Consider the following 14,444-nt stretch of genomic DNA (forward strand, 5'->3'; position numbering starts at 1 on the left):
CAGTGATGATTTGGAGATGCTGGCGTTGGACTGTGGTAAATGCAGTAAGAAGTCTCACAACACCAGGTTAAAGTCCAACAAGTTTATTTACCACTAGCTTTCAGAGCGCTGCCCCTTCGTCAGGTGAGTGGGATTTCAGTTCACAAACAGGGCATACAAAGACACAAACTCAATTTACAAAATAACGGCAGGTCAGAGACTGGAAATCCTGTGGAAAATGAATCATTCCTGATTCTCTAAAGCCTGTCCACCAACTACATGGCTCAAGTCCAGACTCTGATTGAATGTTATCTATTTACCTGGATGAGTGCACTCCATAAAACACTCAAAAAATGATCAACACCATTCAGGACAAAGCTGCCGCTGAATTGCTGACCCATACACCACCTTAAACATTCACTTTCTCCAACACAGTGGCAACCATGTGTACTATCTACAAAATGCACTGTTACAACTCAGCAAGGCTCCTTCAACAGCACCTTCCAAACTCCACAACCTCAACCAGATTGTCAGGACACAGATGCACGGGAATACCATCAGTTAAAATAGCCCAGTTGGGAGAGCATAAGACTGAAAATCTAAAAGATGTCTGGTTCAATCCCATGTTTTAACATGCAACCTCATTCTGGCTTCTGGTAATTCAAACTGCTCTTTGTAATGGCCTGTTAGCTCTGGTGGTTGGAGTGTGATGCTGATAAAAGCCATGGTTTCAGTCCCCATGCTGGCTAACAGGTTCTCTTACACCCCACAGTTGACCTTCTTGCCACTGCTATCTGTTTGTAAACCAACAACCTGCTCCATGCGTTTGGTTCCTGGGTGGCCTAATGGTCAAACTGGTAAACCACAAACCTAGATCCATGCTCTGGGGTTCCGGATTTGAATCTCACCAGGGTCGCTGTTTGAACTCTAAACTAAATTTAAGGTGGCTTGCCCACAGTGGCACAGGTGTCAACACTGCTGCCTCTTGGCACCAGGGATGCAGATTTGATTCCTAGCTCAGGTCACTGTCTGTGTGGAGTCTGCACATTCTCCCCATGTCTGCGTGGGTTTCCTCCCACAGTACAAAAGATGTGCTAGTTAGTTGCACTGGCCATGCTAAATTCTCCGTCAATGCACCCGAACAGGTGCTGGAGGGTGGCAACCAGAAGATTTTCCACAGTAACTTCATTGCAATGTTAATGTAAGCCCACTTGTGACACTAATAATTAAGCTTTAATACATTTACATTTAGAGAGAGCTGGTGGTGTAGTGGTAACATTGTTGGATTAGTAATCCAGACCTCAGTTTAATACACTGGGGACATGGGTTCAAATCCCACCACAAGAGCTGGTGGAATTTAAATCTAGTTAATAAGTCTGAAATATAAAGCTAGTCTAGCCATCATCAATTGTTCTAAACAGCCATTTACCACCACCTGTAAGTTCCACTCCAAGCCACAGATCATCCTGATTTGGAACTATAGTACCAGTCTTCCATTGTTGCTGGGTCAGAATCTTGGAACTTCTGCTCTACACCACACACACTGTTAATGGTTCAAGAAAGCAGCTCACCACCACGTTTTAAGGGCAATTAGGGATGGACATTAAATACTGTCCTAGCTAGCAACACTCATACCCACTGAAATAAAGTAAAAAGCACCTGTAACTCAGCACAAGTCAGCTAAGACAATAGGTAAGGAAACCAGGAATAAAATCACTTTGTGCGCATTTCCCTGGGATCAGAACTGATTTGTATCTGAACAGGGCACAGAGAAAAGCCCCAAACTATTCACAGTAATCTTATCCTAATAGAAAGTGAGCCAAGCGCATGTATTGATTATTAGGAAATGTGAAATCCACGCGATTACGCAGATTTCTGCACCTGGTCATGGTACAATTGACATGAGTCAACATGCTCAGGTCAGTTAGATATTATTCTGTCCATTTACATGCTACACTTTCCCATCACTCATCCTGCATTGAGGCACACAGTGAGACAGCAAAGGCAACGTTTAAAAATAAAAATGATAAAACTCCCCAGAAACAATGAACGTTGAACTGTACCATTCAAAAAGATGCAGCAATGTCAGATTAACGGCTCCTATCCCTCTCTCACAGAGTAAGAGGTTTACAGCATGGAAACAGGCCCTTCAGCCCAACTTGTCCAGGCCGCCTAATTTTTATCATTAAGTTAGTACCAATTACCCGTGTTTAACCCATATCCTTGTATACCCATCTTATCCATGTACTGTCTAAATACCTTTTAAAGGACAACATTATTCCCACCTCTACTACCACCTCTCATTCCAGACACTCACCACCCTGTGAAAAAATTGCCCCTCTGGACCTTTTTGCATTTCTTTTCTCTCACCTTAGACCTATGCCCTCTAGTGTTAGACTCCCCTACCGTTGGGAGAAGATGTTGACCATCTAGCTGATCTATGCCCCTCATTATTTTATAGGCCTCTATAAGATCACCCCTATGCCTCCTACGCTTCAGGGGAAGAAGTCCCAGTCTATCCAAGCCTCTCCTTATAACTCAAGCCATCAAGTCCCAGTAGCATCCTAGTAAATCTTTTCTGCATCCGTTCTAATTTAATAATATCCTTTCTATAATAGAAGACTGTATACAGTTCTGGTCACCCTAAGTGTGGCCTTATCAACATCTTGTACAACTTCAACAAGACTTCCCAACTCCTCTATTCAACGCTCGGACCAATGAAGCCAATCATGCTGAATGCCTTCTTCACCACTCTGTCCACCTGTGACTCCACTTTCAAGGAGCTAAGAACCTGCACCTTTAGATCATAGAATCACAGAATCCCTACAGTACACAAGGAAGCCTTTCGGCCCAGTCGAGTCTGCACCAACCACAATCCCATCCAGGCCCTATTCCCATAACCCCACTTATTTACCCAGCTAATCCCCCCTCACATTTGGGTCAATTTAGCATGGCCAATCAACCTAACCCTCACATCTTTGGACTGTGGGAGGAAATCAGAGCATCCAGAGGAAACCCATGCAGACACAGCGAGAATGTGTAAACTCCACACAGACAGTCAATCGAGGCCGGAATTGAACCCGGGTCCCTGGCTGCTGTGAGCCAGCAGTGCTAACTGTGTTACCATTCCTCTTCGTTCTACCACTCTCCCCAACGACCTACTAATAATTGAGTAAGTTAACCTCAAAAGCATTTTCACATGTATTTACATTAACTGAAGCGTTAGTTTCAGCTTTGTGCAGGCACCAAACTGGTGTATGCAAATTGAATGTCAAGTCAACTCCAAGTAAAAGTGGAGCTGACTCCAAGTCTAATGCCACCATGCTCCAAAATGAGAATGGGTCCTGATACTGAATTTCGCCTGCACTCACACTGTTAACAGCAGCTACATGACAAAGCAGAAACTGACCAAAATCCAAATACGTTACAAATTGTTTACTCTTTGAAATCAAACATCTCTGATCCTGTACAGGTGCACAAGAGTTCAGTTGACCAGTTCCTCACTATGAGTAACAGAATAGGATTAAATGATGACTGTTTCATTGCCAGTCTGGTTGCATTCAGACTGCACCACGTGTGTTACACTATTATAGCACTGGATGCCAAATTGGGTGCACAATCATCACAGGGTTCACAATGAACATCCCAGTGATCCACAAAAATCAGTCCATTCAGATCTATGTTGCCTCTCTCCACAAAATAGTGACCCAATTACCTAGTCTACAGATTGTTGAACTGTCTTACTAATGCTGCTGTTGCAGTAATAAAAAAAAATTTCCTCCATCAGGGACACTGTTGTGCCTTTGCTGGATGGCACAGCCTCCCAGGAAGCAGGCCAAAAGAGCCCCAGGAGGGTACTAATACTTAGAGGGCTAGAAGCCAAAACATCCCGGTTCAAGTACCACCCCAGGATTTGATGGCCAAGGAAGGTACGTTCATAACAGGTCCAGTATCAACCTGCAAAATCTTTCCAACACATAGCAGGTAGGAAGGGAGATTCCTGGTCAGCCATGTGATGCAAAAGGAGACTGGACCTCCCCCATCACCCCTCGCTACAACTTGCACGTAGAATTGTGTGCATTGCCACAGCAAGTGGGACTCCAGTAAACTGTAACTCACCATCACCCCCAAGAGTGTGTCAAAAAATTCACAGAGCTCCACTCCACTGATAGATAAAACATATCGCTACACACACACACACACACATATCACAATCAAACTGTTAGAGAATTGACAGCCTTCTCAAGGCATTTCTCTGTAACTAACTCTCTCTGTGACAAACAAGCTGTTATCCTGCGTTCTCAGGGTGCATTTAACAGCAACTGTCATACAGCATGCCAAACAGGGGCACTTGCCCACAGGCAATAAAAACCCTCATGATGAACACAGGTGGACCTCGCTGGAACCCCTAACGCTGCACATCCAAAAAAAATCAATCAACCCAAAAGACAGACATCAAAAACTTCAAATGAAATTTGGGTTTTCTTAAAAGGAAAACTAAGATTCACCTTGTTTTTTTAAAAGAAAATAATCTTTGAATAAAAGGATTGTTAATCCAGACACGTTTCAGCTCAGAAAAAAAAACAAACTTTTGAGGGTTTTAAGAAGAAAATGCACCATGTTACCTGGGGATGGTTATGCACTTGGTGTTAATACTCTGTGTGGTGATTGCCTTTTCCAGCTCGTCCAACTGGCCGGTTTTCTTCAGCTTTTTCACCAGACTCTTCACGGCTTTCTCGCACCATTTCTCCTCCTGGCCGTTCTGCTCTCCCTTCTTCCAGCCCAGGAGGCGTTTGACAATCGGGGGAGTGAAAGGCAAGATCGAAGACATGTTTTTCTTTCTCTCTCTCTTCTCTCCCCTCCCCAACTCCCGGCTGCCTCAATCCGTCTTTAAATACAAGGAGAGGGAAGAGGGGGGGGGGGAAAAAAGAGGGAAACACAACTTTAAAAAAAAAACACCGACCGAGGTTCCCCTCTTGAGAGGGAGAAAAAAAACTTTCAAAAACTTTCTCCAAACTTTTCTGCTCCTCAACTTGACTGGGGCGCTAGCCGCACGACACCTCTTGCAGTGGAGGAGGGAAAGGGGGGGGGGGGGGGGGGGGGGTAAGGTCTCAATAACCCTCCGCTCCCTCAATTGAGTGCCTCTACTTTGCACTTGGTGTTACACCTCTCCCCCTCTGGCTTGGGGCTTTTATACAACCACACACGTACAAAAAAAAAGTCTTTTCCTTTTTAAGAAAAGTTTTTTTTTGCACTCCCTCTTCTCTCTTCCTCTTGCTGTTGAGATTACTCCGCCTGGGAAGTTGGGGAGGAGGTGGCCGGGGACGGGGGGGGGGGGGAGACTCTGGCAGTGATCCGGCTCCCCACTCAGATCAGCTTTCTCCAAGTCTGCCTCTCATGTAAATGATTTTACAAGCCGGTAGTTTGAGAGCAGCCAGTGCTGTGAGCGCCACAGACAGACACAGAGAGAGAGAGGGGGAGGGAGGGAGGGAGAGAGATTGAGAAAAGTGTCATTGGCCAGACCCACTTCCCCCCATCGCCTCCCAGCACCAATCACAGCCAAGGCTCCTCACTTAACCCAGCCCCAACACTACAATCTCAAATCAATTTGCACACCTCCCAAAAAGAAATGCAACTGTGATTTCACTCCCACACTGGGCAAGAGCTGATCCACATAGAATCCCTACAGTCACAGCACGGTGGTTAGCACTGCTGCCTCACAGCACCAGGGACTCAGGTTCAATTTCTGACGTGGGTTTCCTCTGGGTGCTCCGGTTTCCTCCCGTGGTCCGAAAGACGTGCCAGTTAAGTGCATTGGCCATGCTAAATTCTCTCTCAGTGTACCCAAACAGGCACCAGAACATGGCGACTAGATCATAGAATCCCTACAGTGCAGAAGGAAGCCATTCGCCTCGTCAAGTCTGCACCAACCACAATCCCGCCCAGGCCCTACTTCCGTAACCCCACTTATTTACCCCGTTAATCCCCCTGACACTAAAGTCAATTTTACCATGACCAATCAACCTAACCAGCACATCTTTTATGTAAGAAAAACAATTGGCTGGAATCTTAGAATCCCTACAGTGCAGAAAGGAAGCCATTCAGTCTGCACTGACCATGATCCCACCCAGGCCCTATTCTCATAACCTCACATATTTACCCTGCTAATCCCCTGACTCTAGCAGCAATTGAGCATAGCCAATCCACCCAACCTGCACACCTTTGGACTGTGGGAGGAAACCCACACAGCCACAGGGAGAATGTCAAACTCCACACAGTCAGTGACCCGAGGCTGGAATTGAACCCAGGTGCCTGGTGTTGTGAGGCAACAGTGCTAACCATTGTGCTGCCTTCTTCCTTTGCCTTTCTTTCTCCCAGTGAAGATTTCTGCAGCATTCACAGCCCAGTGTGATGACATTACAGTGATGCAATCTATTTTAAACGGAAATTTCTGTTCAGCTTTGCCCAATCCAAGTTTAATACAATATGTACGCTTGCCAAGTTTGGATCAATGTAATGACATTCTCAATTCTGGGTTAAGAGACTGGGAGGGGGGGGGTCCCATTCCCCCAAAAGGGAGTTGGTCTAAACCCCCAGAGTTTAGCTGACTTTCTCAAGTTGCCATCTGACAGATGACGTATCTGCACAAATTACTCTCTCTTTTTCTGCTAAGTCAATCAATTCGTTGTGAGATTTCCCTTATTATTAAAGAGGGTTTCCTCCGGGTGCTCCGGTTTCCTCCCACAGTCCACAGATGTGCAGGTTAGGTGGATTGGCCATGCTAAATTGCCCTTCAGTAAGCTACAGTTAAATGGGTTAGCCATGGGAAATGTGTGGGGTTACAAGAGGTAGCGCAGTGGAGAGGACTTGGGTAAGATACTCTGTCAGAGTCGGTGCAGACTCGATAGGCCAAATGGCCTCTTCCGCACTATGGGGATTCTATGATAAAATTAATTAAATATAACAAGGAAAGGGAATACACAATGAACGGTAGAACTCTTGGAAGTACCAGAGGACCAGAGAGGGACCTTGGAGTGCATGTGCAAAGATCTCTGAAGGACAGATGGATAAGGTGGTTAAGAAGTCATATGGAATACTGGCCTTTATTATCCAAGGCATGGGCTAGAACAGCAGGGAGATTATGACCATGGAATGTATGTTAGGCCACAGCTAGAGTACTGTGCGCAGTTCTGGGTCACCACACTTAGAGCAAAGATGTGATCACACTAGACAGTGCAGAGGAGATTCACCAGGATGTTGCCTGGGCTGGAGAGTTTCATCTATGAGAGAGGCTGGTTAGGTTGAGGTTGTTTTCCTTCGAGCAGAGATAGCTGAGTGGTAGGATCTGATTGAGGTGTATAAAATTATGAGGGGGATATATAAGGTAGATAGGAAAAAAATTTCCCCTTAGTAAAGGAGTCAATAACCAGGGGACATAGATTTAAGATAAGGGACAGGAGATTCAGAGGGGATTTGTGGAGAAACTTTGTCACCCCAGGAGGTGGTGGGAATCTGGAACTCACTGTCTGAAAGGGTGATAGAGGCTGGAACCCTCACAACATTTAAGACGCACTTAGATGAACACTTGAAATGCCAAAACATACAAGGCTATGGAAAGTGGGATTAGAACAGATAAGTGCTTGTGGTCAGCACGGACATGATGGACCAAAGGGTTTCTTTTTGTGCTGTGACCCTAAAAGTTTTTGCTTTAAAGAGGCTCAAACAATAACACCTAAATCAATAAAGCTAAATCTGGAAACACCTCAGATTAAATCAGCTCTGCTTAAATATTAAACATCTCAAGACTCTGAAAATGAGGAGTGAGTTCTCCCAAAATTGCTACTCCCACCCCGCTACCACCATCAAATGATAACTTTGTAAATATTGGAGCCCTTTCATCTCATTGCTGCTTGCTGGATGTTATTGATACTAAATGGTATTAAGTTTTTGAAAGAATAATCACTGCACTCTGTAAGCCAGCAAGTATTTCAATGGTGCAATAAGGTGCTCTATAAATGCAAGAATTCCTCTTATTCCAGTGCCATAAAGAAGAAGTGCTACACCATCAGAGCTGCTATCCTTTTGATGAAATGGAGAAACTATCCATGTATCCAGGTGATAATAGAAGATCCCCTGCTCTATTCCAACAAGAATAGTGAGCTATCCTGGCCAACATTCTCCCCCCCCCTCAACAAATGCCAGACATCTGATTGAAGTTTGTGGGATCATGCAGTGCACAGAATAGCTGCTGCATCCACTGATGTAACAATCCGTCACTGCATTTCAAAGTAATTAACTGTAGGTGACCTGCCGTGAGATCAGTTAAGATAGTTAAGTTGTCATATAAATACAGATTCTTTCTTTTAAATATGAAGATAAGGCAGACATACCTGCCATACTTGTTAAATATTAAATGTGAACTGGAGAGGGAGCTTTGAAGAATTCCTATGCGATTATCACTGCACCCTGCGGCCAGTCAGACTAAAGTACATTAAGACTAAGGTTGGACCTTAGTACTGAATCAGTACAGTGGAGGCCTAGATTAATCCATTGGCCAAAATGAAAGCTCATGAAACAAATCTCACCCAGTGTCTACGACAGTGATAGGCAACCGAGGCTAGTGGGTGGGCCATGTGTGGCCCAACACTTGTCTATGACATTCCCAGTAGTGACAGATTTGAAAGGCTGGTATATTCAAGTGTACCGTAACCCAATTAAATGTGGTGTCACAGTGGCTAGCACTGCTGCCTCCCAACACCAGGGACCCGGGTTCAATTCAATCCTCGGATGTCTGACTGTGTGGAGTTTGCATGTTCTCCCCATGTCTGTGTGGGTTTCCTCCCACAATCCAAAGATGTATGGGTTAGGTTAATTGGCCATGCTAAATTGCCTCTTAGCATCAGGGGGAGTAACAGATTAAGTACTTGGGGTTACGGGGATAGGCCCTGGGTTGGATTGTTGTTGGTGCAGGCTTGATGGGCCGAATGGCCTCATTCAGCACTGTAGTGATTCTATGATTTGAATGTCAATCCATTGACTAATTCAATGCTCTTCTGTGACTGATATTTTTGTTTGGTATCTTGATGTTAGCATAACAAGTTGCAGCAGGAAGCAACTGCAAGAAGCTGAGATGTTTCTCAGGCTGGTGTCTGATTAGGACCACAAATATGTGCTTGGGTTGTTAATGGATTTGCCCACAGCCTTTCTCTGATCCCAGCTCCCGGCCTGGGCAAGTCTGGATCCATACTGATGGTTAACTCCACATTTGATTTTCTGTAGACGGAACTCCGGGGACAAAATTAGAGCCGTGATATTTTGCCAGGACCAAGATCAAACTGGATGCACACCGGGAATAGCAAAAGCGTGGGCGTGGGTGAGCAGTGATGTTTGCTTTGCTGAGACTTTTTTCTCTTGAGAAACAGCAGAAAGTAGAGATGAAATAAATCTCTATTCATTTGAATTTCAGACTTTTTGTTATCCTTATTTAACCTGGAGAGTGCAGTTTAATACTGGATGGTACTGCAGCAAGTGCGTTAAGGCCATGCAGAGGAGATATTCTAACCTGATACCAGAGACATGGGATTGGAAAAGCTGGGTTTGTTGACCTCAGAGCAGAGAGGGATATAAATCATAGCATAGTGCGGAAGGAGGCCCTCCGGCCTATTGCGTCTGCAACGATCACAATCCCACTCAGGTCCCATCCCCATAAGTTTTAAAGTTTAAAATGTATTTACTAACACTGCAATGCAATTACTGTGAACATTCCCCCATGGCCACTTCCTGTTCGGGTACACTGAGGGAGAATTTAGCATGGCAAATGCATGTCTTTCAGACTGTGGGTGCAAACCAGAGCATGCGTAACCCCATGCATTTGCCCTAGCTAGTCCCCCTGACACTAAGGGGGAATCCACCTTATCCACACATCTTTGGACTGAGGGAGAAAACCGGAGCTCCAGAGGAAACCCATGCAGACACAGGGAGAATGTGCAGACTCTGCATGGACAGTGACCCAAGTTGGGAATTGAACCTTGGCGCCATGAGGCAGCAGTGCTAACAACTGTGCCACTGTGCCATCCCACCAATTAAGGAAAGGTAAGGGAAGATTTAATAGAGGTGTTAAAAATCATGAGGTCTTCGACAAAATAAATAAGGGGAGACAGTGCCCGGTGACAGAAGGGTCAATAACCAGGAGCAAAACTTTTCATTTTTCAACCCCGCTAGCGGGTTTGTGGGTCGGGAGTGGAGGGGTCTATGTGTGGCTGTAAAATTCTTCCCATTGCCTTGCCACTGGCTCTTGCCTCCACCCCCGGCCTCTCCGCAATATTACAGTGGGACGGCTAAGGCCTAGGCCAGTGAAGTATCTGCCACCATCCCCAGGCTCCAAGTGAGATCCTTGTGACAAATTAATGGCCAGTTAGAGGCCATTCTCTGCCCAGTCTCAATTTTCAGGCTGACAGGAGGAGTTCATGGTCAGGGGAGAAAACTGGAAAAGTAACCGTGTTAAGACTTTGAGTAGGTGGGTTGGGGGTGCCTCCACCAATGGCCTTGTTTGAACATCTGCACCGCCACCCGCCTCCAGCCCCACATGGCCTGGCCTTTGCAGGTGCCTTCTACTCCCCTAGCCCAGGAGCCCAAAACCTACCTCGTGCTGAGGCCCTCTGGTGGCATGGTGGTACAGTGGTTAGCACTGCTGCCTCACAGCGCCAGGGACCCCATTTCGATTCCTGACTTGGGTCACTGCCTGTGTGAAGTTTGTATGTTCTTCCTGTGTCTGCGTGGGTTTCCTTTGGGTGCTCTGGTTTCTTCCCATAGTCTGAAAGGTGTGCTGGTTAGGTGCATTGGCCATGCTAAATTCTTCTTCAGTGTACCCGAACAGGCGCCAGAGTGTGGAGACTAGGGGATTTTCACAATAACTTCATTGCAGTCTTAATTTAAGCCTCCTTTTGACTAATAAACCATTCAAGACCACAAAGAACTACAAAAGGTCGTGAATGTAGCCCAATACATCATGCAAACCAGCCTCTCATCCATTGACTCTGTCTACACTTCCCACTGCCTTGGCAAAGCAGCTAGCATAATTAAAGACACCAAGCACCCTGGACATTTTCTTTTCCACTTTCTTTGATCAGGGAAAAGGTACAGAAGTCTGAGCTTGTGTACCAACTGACTCAAGAACAGCTTTTTCCCTGCTGCTGTCAGACTTTTGAATGCACCTACCTTGCATTAAATTGATCTTTCTCTACACCCTAGCTATGACTGTAACACTACATTCTGCACTCTCTCCTTTCCTTCTCTATGAACGGTATGTTTTGTCTGTATAGTGCGCAAGAAACAATACATTTCACAGTATTGTGAATACATACAATACATGTGACAATAATAAATCAAATCAACTTCATTTTACTTTATGTTTATTGGGCTCTGTGAATGGCTTACGGACCCAGTCTTGTCCACTGTAGCTCTTGGGGTCATTGGGACTAAAGAGCAATCAGATTGGCTGGTATCTCTCAGAAATGGGACTTCCTCTTGAATGATTGGTGGCAGTCCCATTGCCAGTTACCTGATGGCCCGTGGAACATGAAATGGTTGCGGAGCAGGCTGTGTGGATGGGTATGTATTCGCTGCCAACTCCTAGCATGGCGGGAAGGGAACCTCCACCATCCTAAACCTCTGGCCCAGAAAACACCAAATTAAACTAATTAGCAAAAGAATCAGAGGCAAAATGAAGACAATTTTCTTATTTTTGCATGTTGAACTGGAACGCACAATTTGCTGGAAGGCGGCAGAAGCAGCTTCAACGGTAACGTTGAAAAGAGAATTGGATAGATACATGAAGGGGAATAATGTGCAGGGCAATGTGGAAAGGGTGGGAAGTGAGACCAATTGAACAACACTTTCAAAGAGTTGACACACCAAGGAGCAAATGGCCTTCCTTAGTGCACAGTCTCAACAACAGCTTGTTTTGTATGTAGAAATAAAGACTTGTATTTGTATAGCATCCTGTAATCTCAAGGCACCCCAAACTGCTTTACAACCAACAAAGTTCTTCTTAAAGTGTAGTCACTATTGTAAGATAGGAAGCCATGATGTGGAGACGCCAGCGTTGGACTAGGGTAAGCACAGTGAGAAGTCTCACAACATCAGTTTAAAATCCAACAGGTTTATCTGGCCCGTTGGACTTTAACCTAGTGTTGTGAGACTTCTTACTGTAAGGTAGGAAGCACAGCAGCCAAAATATGCACAGCAAAATCCCACGAACAAATGATACACTGGGTATTAGCATTTCTTTAATTGTGTTGGTTCAGCAAAAGAAAGAAAGGCTTGCATTTTTATAACACTTTTTGCAAACACCTGATGTCTTAAAGCACCAGTTAAATACTTTTTGAAGTGTAGTCACTTCAAAAGCTCTACAGTTCACCTTTATGTACTTTCAAGTTTAATCTCATATTATATATTTTCCAGTTTAAACAATTGCCTGGTTCTCCTTTGTTGAATTCTGAACTGCTCCCAACATTCAGGCTTGCTACTTTTTCTAGCAACTTTATATGATTTTTGATTTGATTTGATTTATTATTGTCACATGTATTAATATACAGTGAAAAGTATTATTTCTTGCATGCTATACAGACAAAACATACCATTCATAGAGAAAGAAACAAGAGAGTGCAGAATGTAGTGTTATAGTCATAGCTAGGGTGTAAAGAAAGATCAACTTAATGTGAGATAGATCTGTTCAAAAGTCTGATAGCAGCAGGGAAGAAGCTGTTCTTGAGTTGGTACGTGACATCAGACTTTTGTATCTTTTTCCCGATGGAAGAAGGTTGAAGAGAGAATGTCCGGGGTCCTTGGGATCCTTAATTATGTTGGCTTTTCCAAGGCAGCGGGAAGTGTAGACAGTGTCAATGGGTGGGAGGCTGGTTTGGATCTCCTCTTTGGATCTAATACTATCTGTAACTTATTTTGTTTGCCACGGTCGGGCTGTTTTTTTTGTGTTTCTGTGGCAGAAAGTGAAGTATAACTTTTGAATTGAGAAATATTAGCCATTGCCTATCCACCATCATGCCTTTTAATGAAGTTCCCCATCTCTCTTAGCCAACTCACACCTCACACCTTCTCAACTTTCCATTCTAATGGAGAATGTTACTATGTTATGGTCAGTACCTTGCACAAGATTATTAATGAACCCCTTCTCATTGCAATAATACCAAATCTAGGATACCATGTATCCTAGTTGGTTCCTTGACATACTGGTGCAAAAAATCATTTTGTATACATTCTAGGAATTCATCTACCATTGTATTAGTGATTATTTGGTTTGCCCAATCTATATGTAGGTTTGAGTCACCCATGGCTACTCTGGCACGTCTAATTTCTTGTTTACTGCCATCCCCTTCCTTACCAATAGTGTTGGAGGCCTATAGACATTTCCCACCAATGGTTTCCACTCCCTGTTGCTTCTTAGCTCCACCCAAGCTATCTCTACATCTAGATTTTCTGAGTCAACATCCTTTCTCTCTATTGCACAGATTTCATCCTTAACTAACAATGCCACTCCACCTCTTTTTCCTTTCTGCCTGTCCCTTCTAAATATTGAGTACTCTTGAGTACTCTTCCCAGCTTTGGTCACCCTGCAGCCATATCATGTAATTTTTCATATAAATTTTCACTGTTAATTCATTAAAGTTATTTATTAGTGTCACAAGTAGGCTTACATTAACACTGCAATGAAGTTACTGTGAAAATTCTCTCGTTACTACATTCCAGTGCCTGTACAGGTACACTGAGGGAGAATTTAACATGGCCAGCACGTCTTTCAGATGTGGGAGGAAACCGAAGCATATACTATATACTATAGAGATAAGGCAGGAAGTGGAGTTGCGGGTTATCACATTGGATTATTTAGGCAGCACCTTGGCACAGTGGTTAGCACTGCTGCCTCACAGTGCCCAGGACCTGAGTTTAACTCTGGCCTCAGATCACTGTCTATGTGGAAACCCATGCAGATATGGGGAGAACATGCAAACTCCACATAGACAATGATCTGAGGCCAGAGTTGAACTCAGGTCCCTGGCGCTGTGGGCCAGCAGTGCTAACCACTGTACCAAGGTGTTGCCCATAAATAATCCAAATGTGATAATAGAAACATACAAACATAGAAAAAAACTACAGCACAAACAGGCCCTTCGGCCCACAAGTTGCACCAAACATGTCCCTATCTACTAGGCTTACCTATAACCCTCTATCTTATTAAGTTCCATGTACTTATCCAAAAGTCTCTATTGAATCTGCCTCCACCACCGCTCTCATCGAATCCTCAACTCCACTTCCTGCCTTATCCCTATAGTCCTTGACTCCCATACTGATTAAAAATCTGCCTGACTCAGCGTTTAACATACTTAGCGACCTAGCCTCTAGAGCCCTCTGAGAGAAGAAATTCCTCCTCATCTCTGTCTTCAATGAATGAC

General features: G+C 44.5%; 1 protein-coding gene across 1 annotated transcript in view; it reads right to left on the minus strand.

The window, feature by feature from the left end:
- smad3b (SMAD family member 3b) overlaps positions 1-5,047 on the minus strand; it is a 109,917-nt gene extending 104,870 nt beyond the window's left edge. Inside the window, exon 1 of the mRNA XM_080214347.1 lies at positions 4,605-5,047. Coding sequence (XP_080070473.1) covers positions 4,605-4,810 — 206 coding nt within the window. The 5' untranslated portion in view covers positions 4,811-5,047. The remainder of the gene's footprint in view (positions 1-4,604) is intronic.
- Positions 5,048-14,444: the final 9,397 nt, after the last annotated feature.

Source organism: Carcharhinus amblyrhynchos, chromosome 28, assembly GCF_965287045.1.
Source record: "Carcharhinus amblyrhynchos chromosome 28, sCarAmb.v2.hapA, whole genome shotgun sequence".
Taxonomy (NCBI): Eukaryota; Metazoa; Chordata; class Chondrichthyes; order Carcharhiniformes; family Carcharhinidae; genus Carcharhinus; species Carcharhinus amblyrhynchos.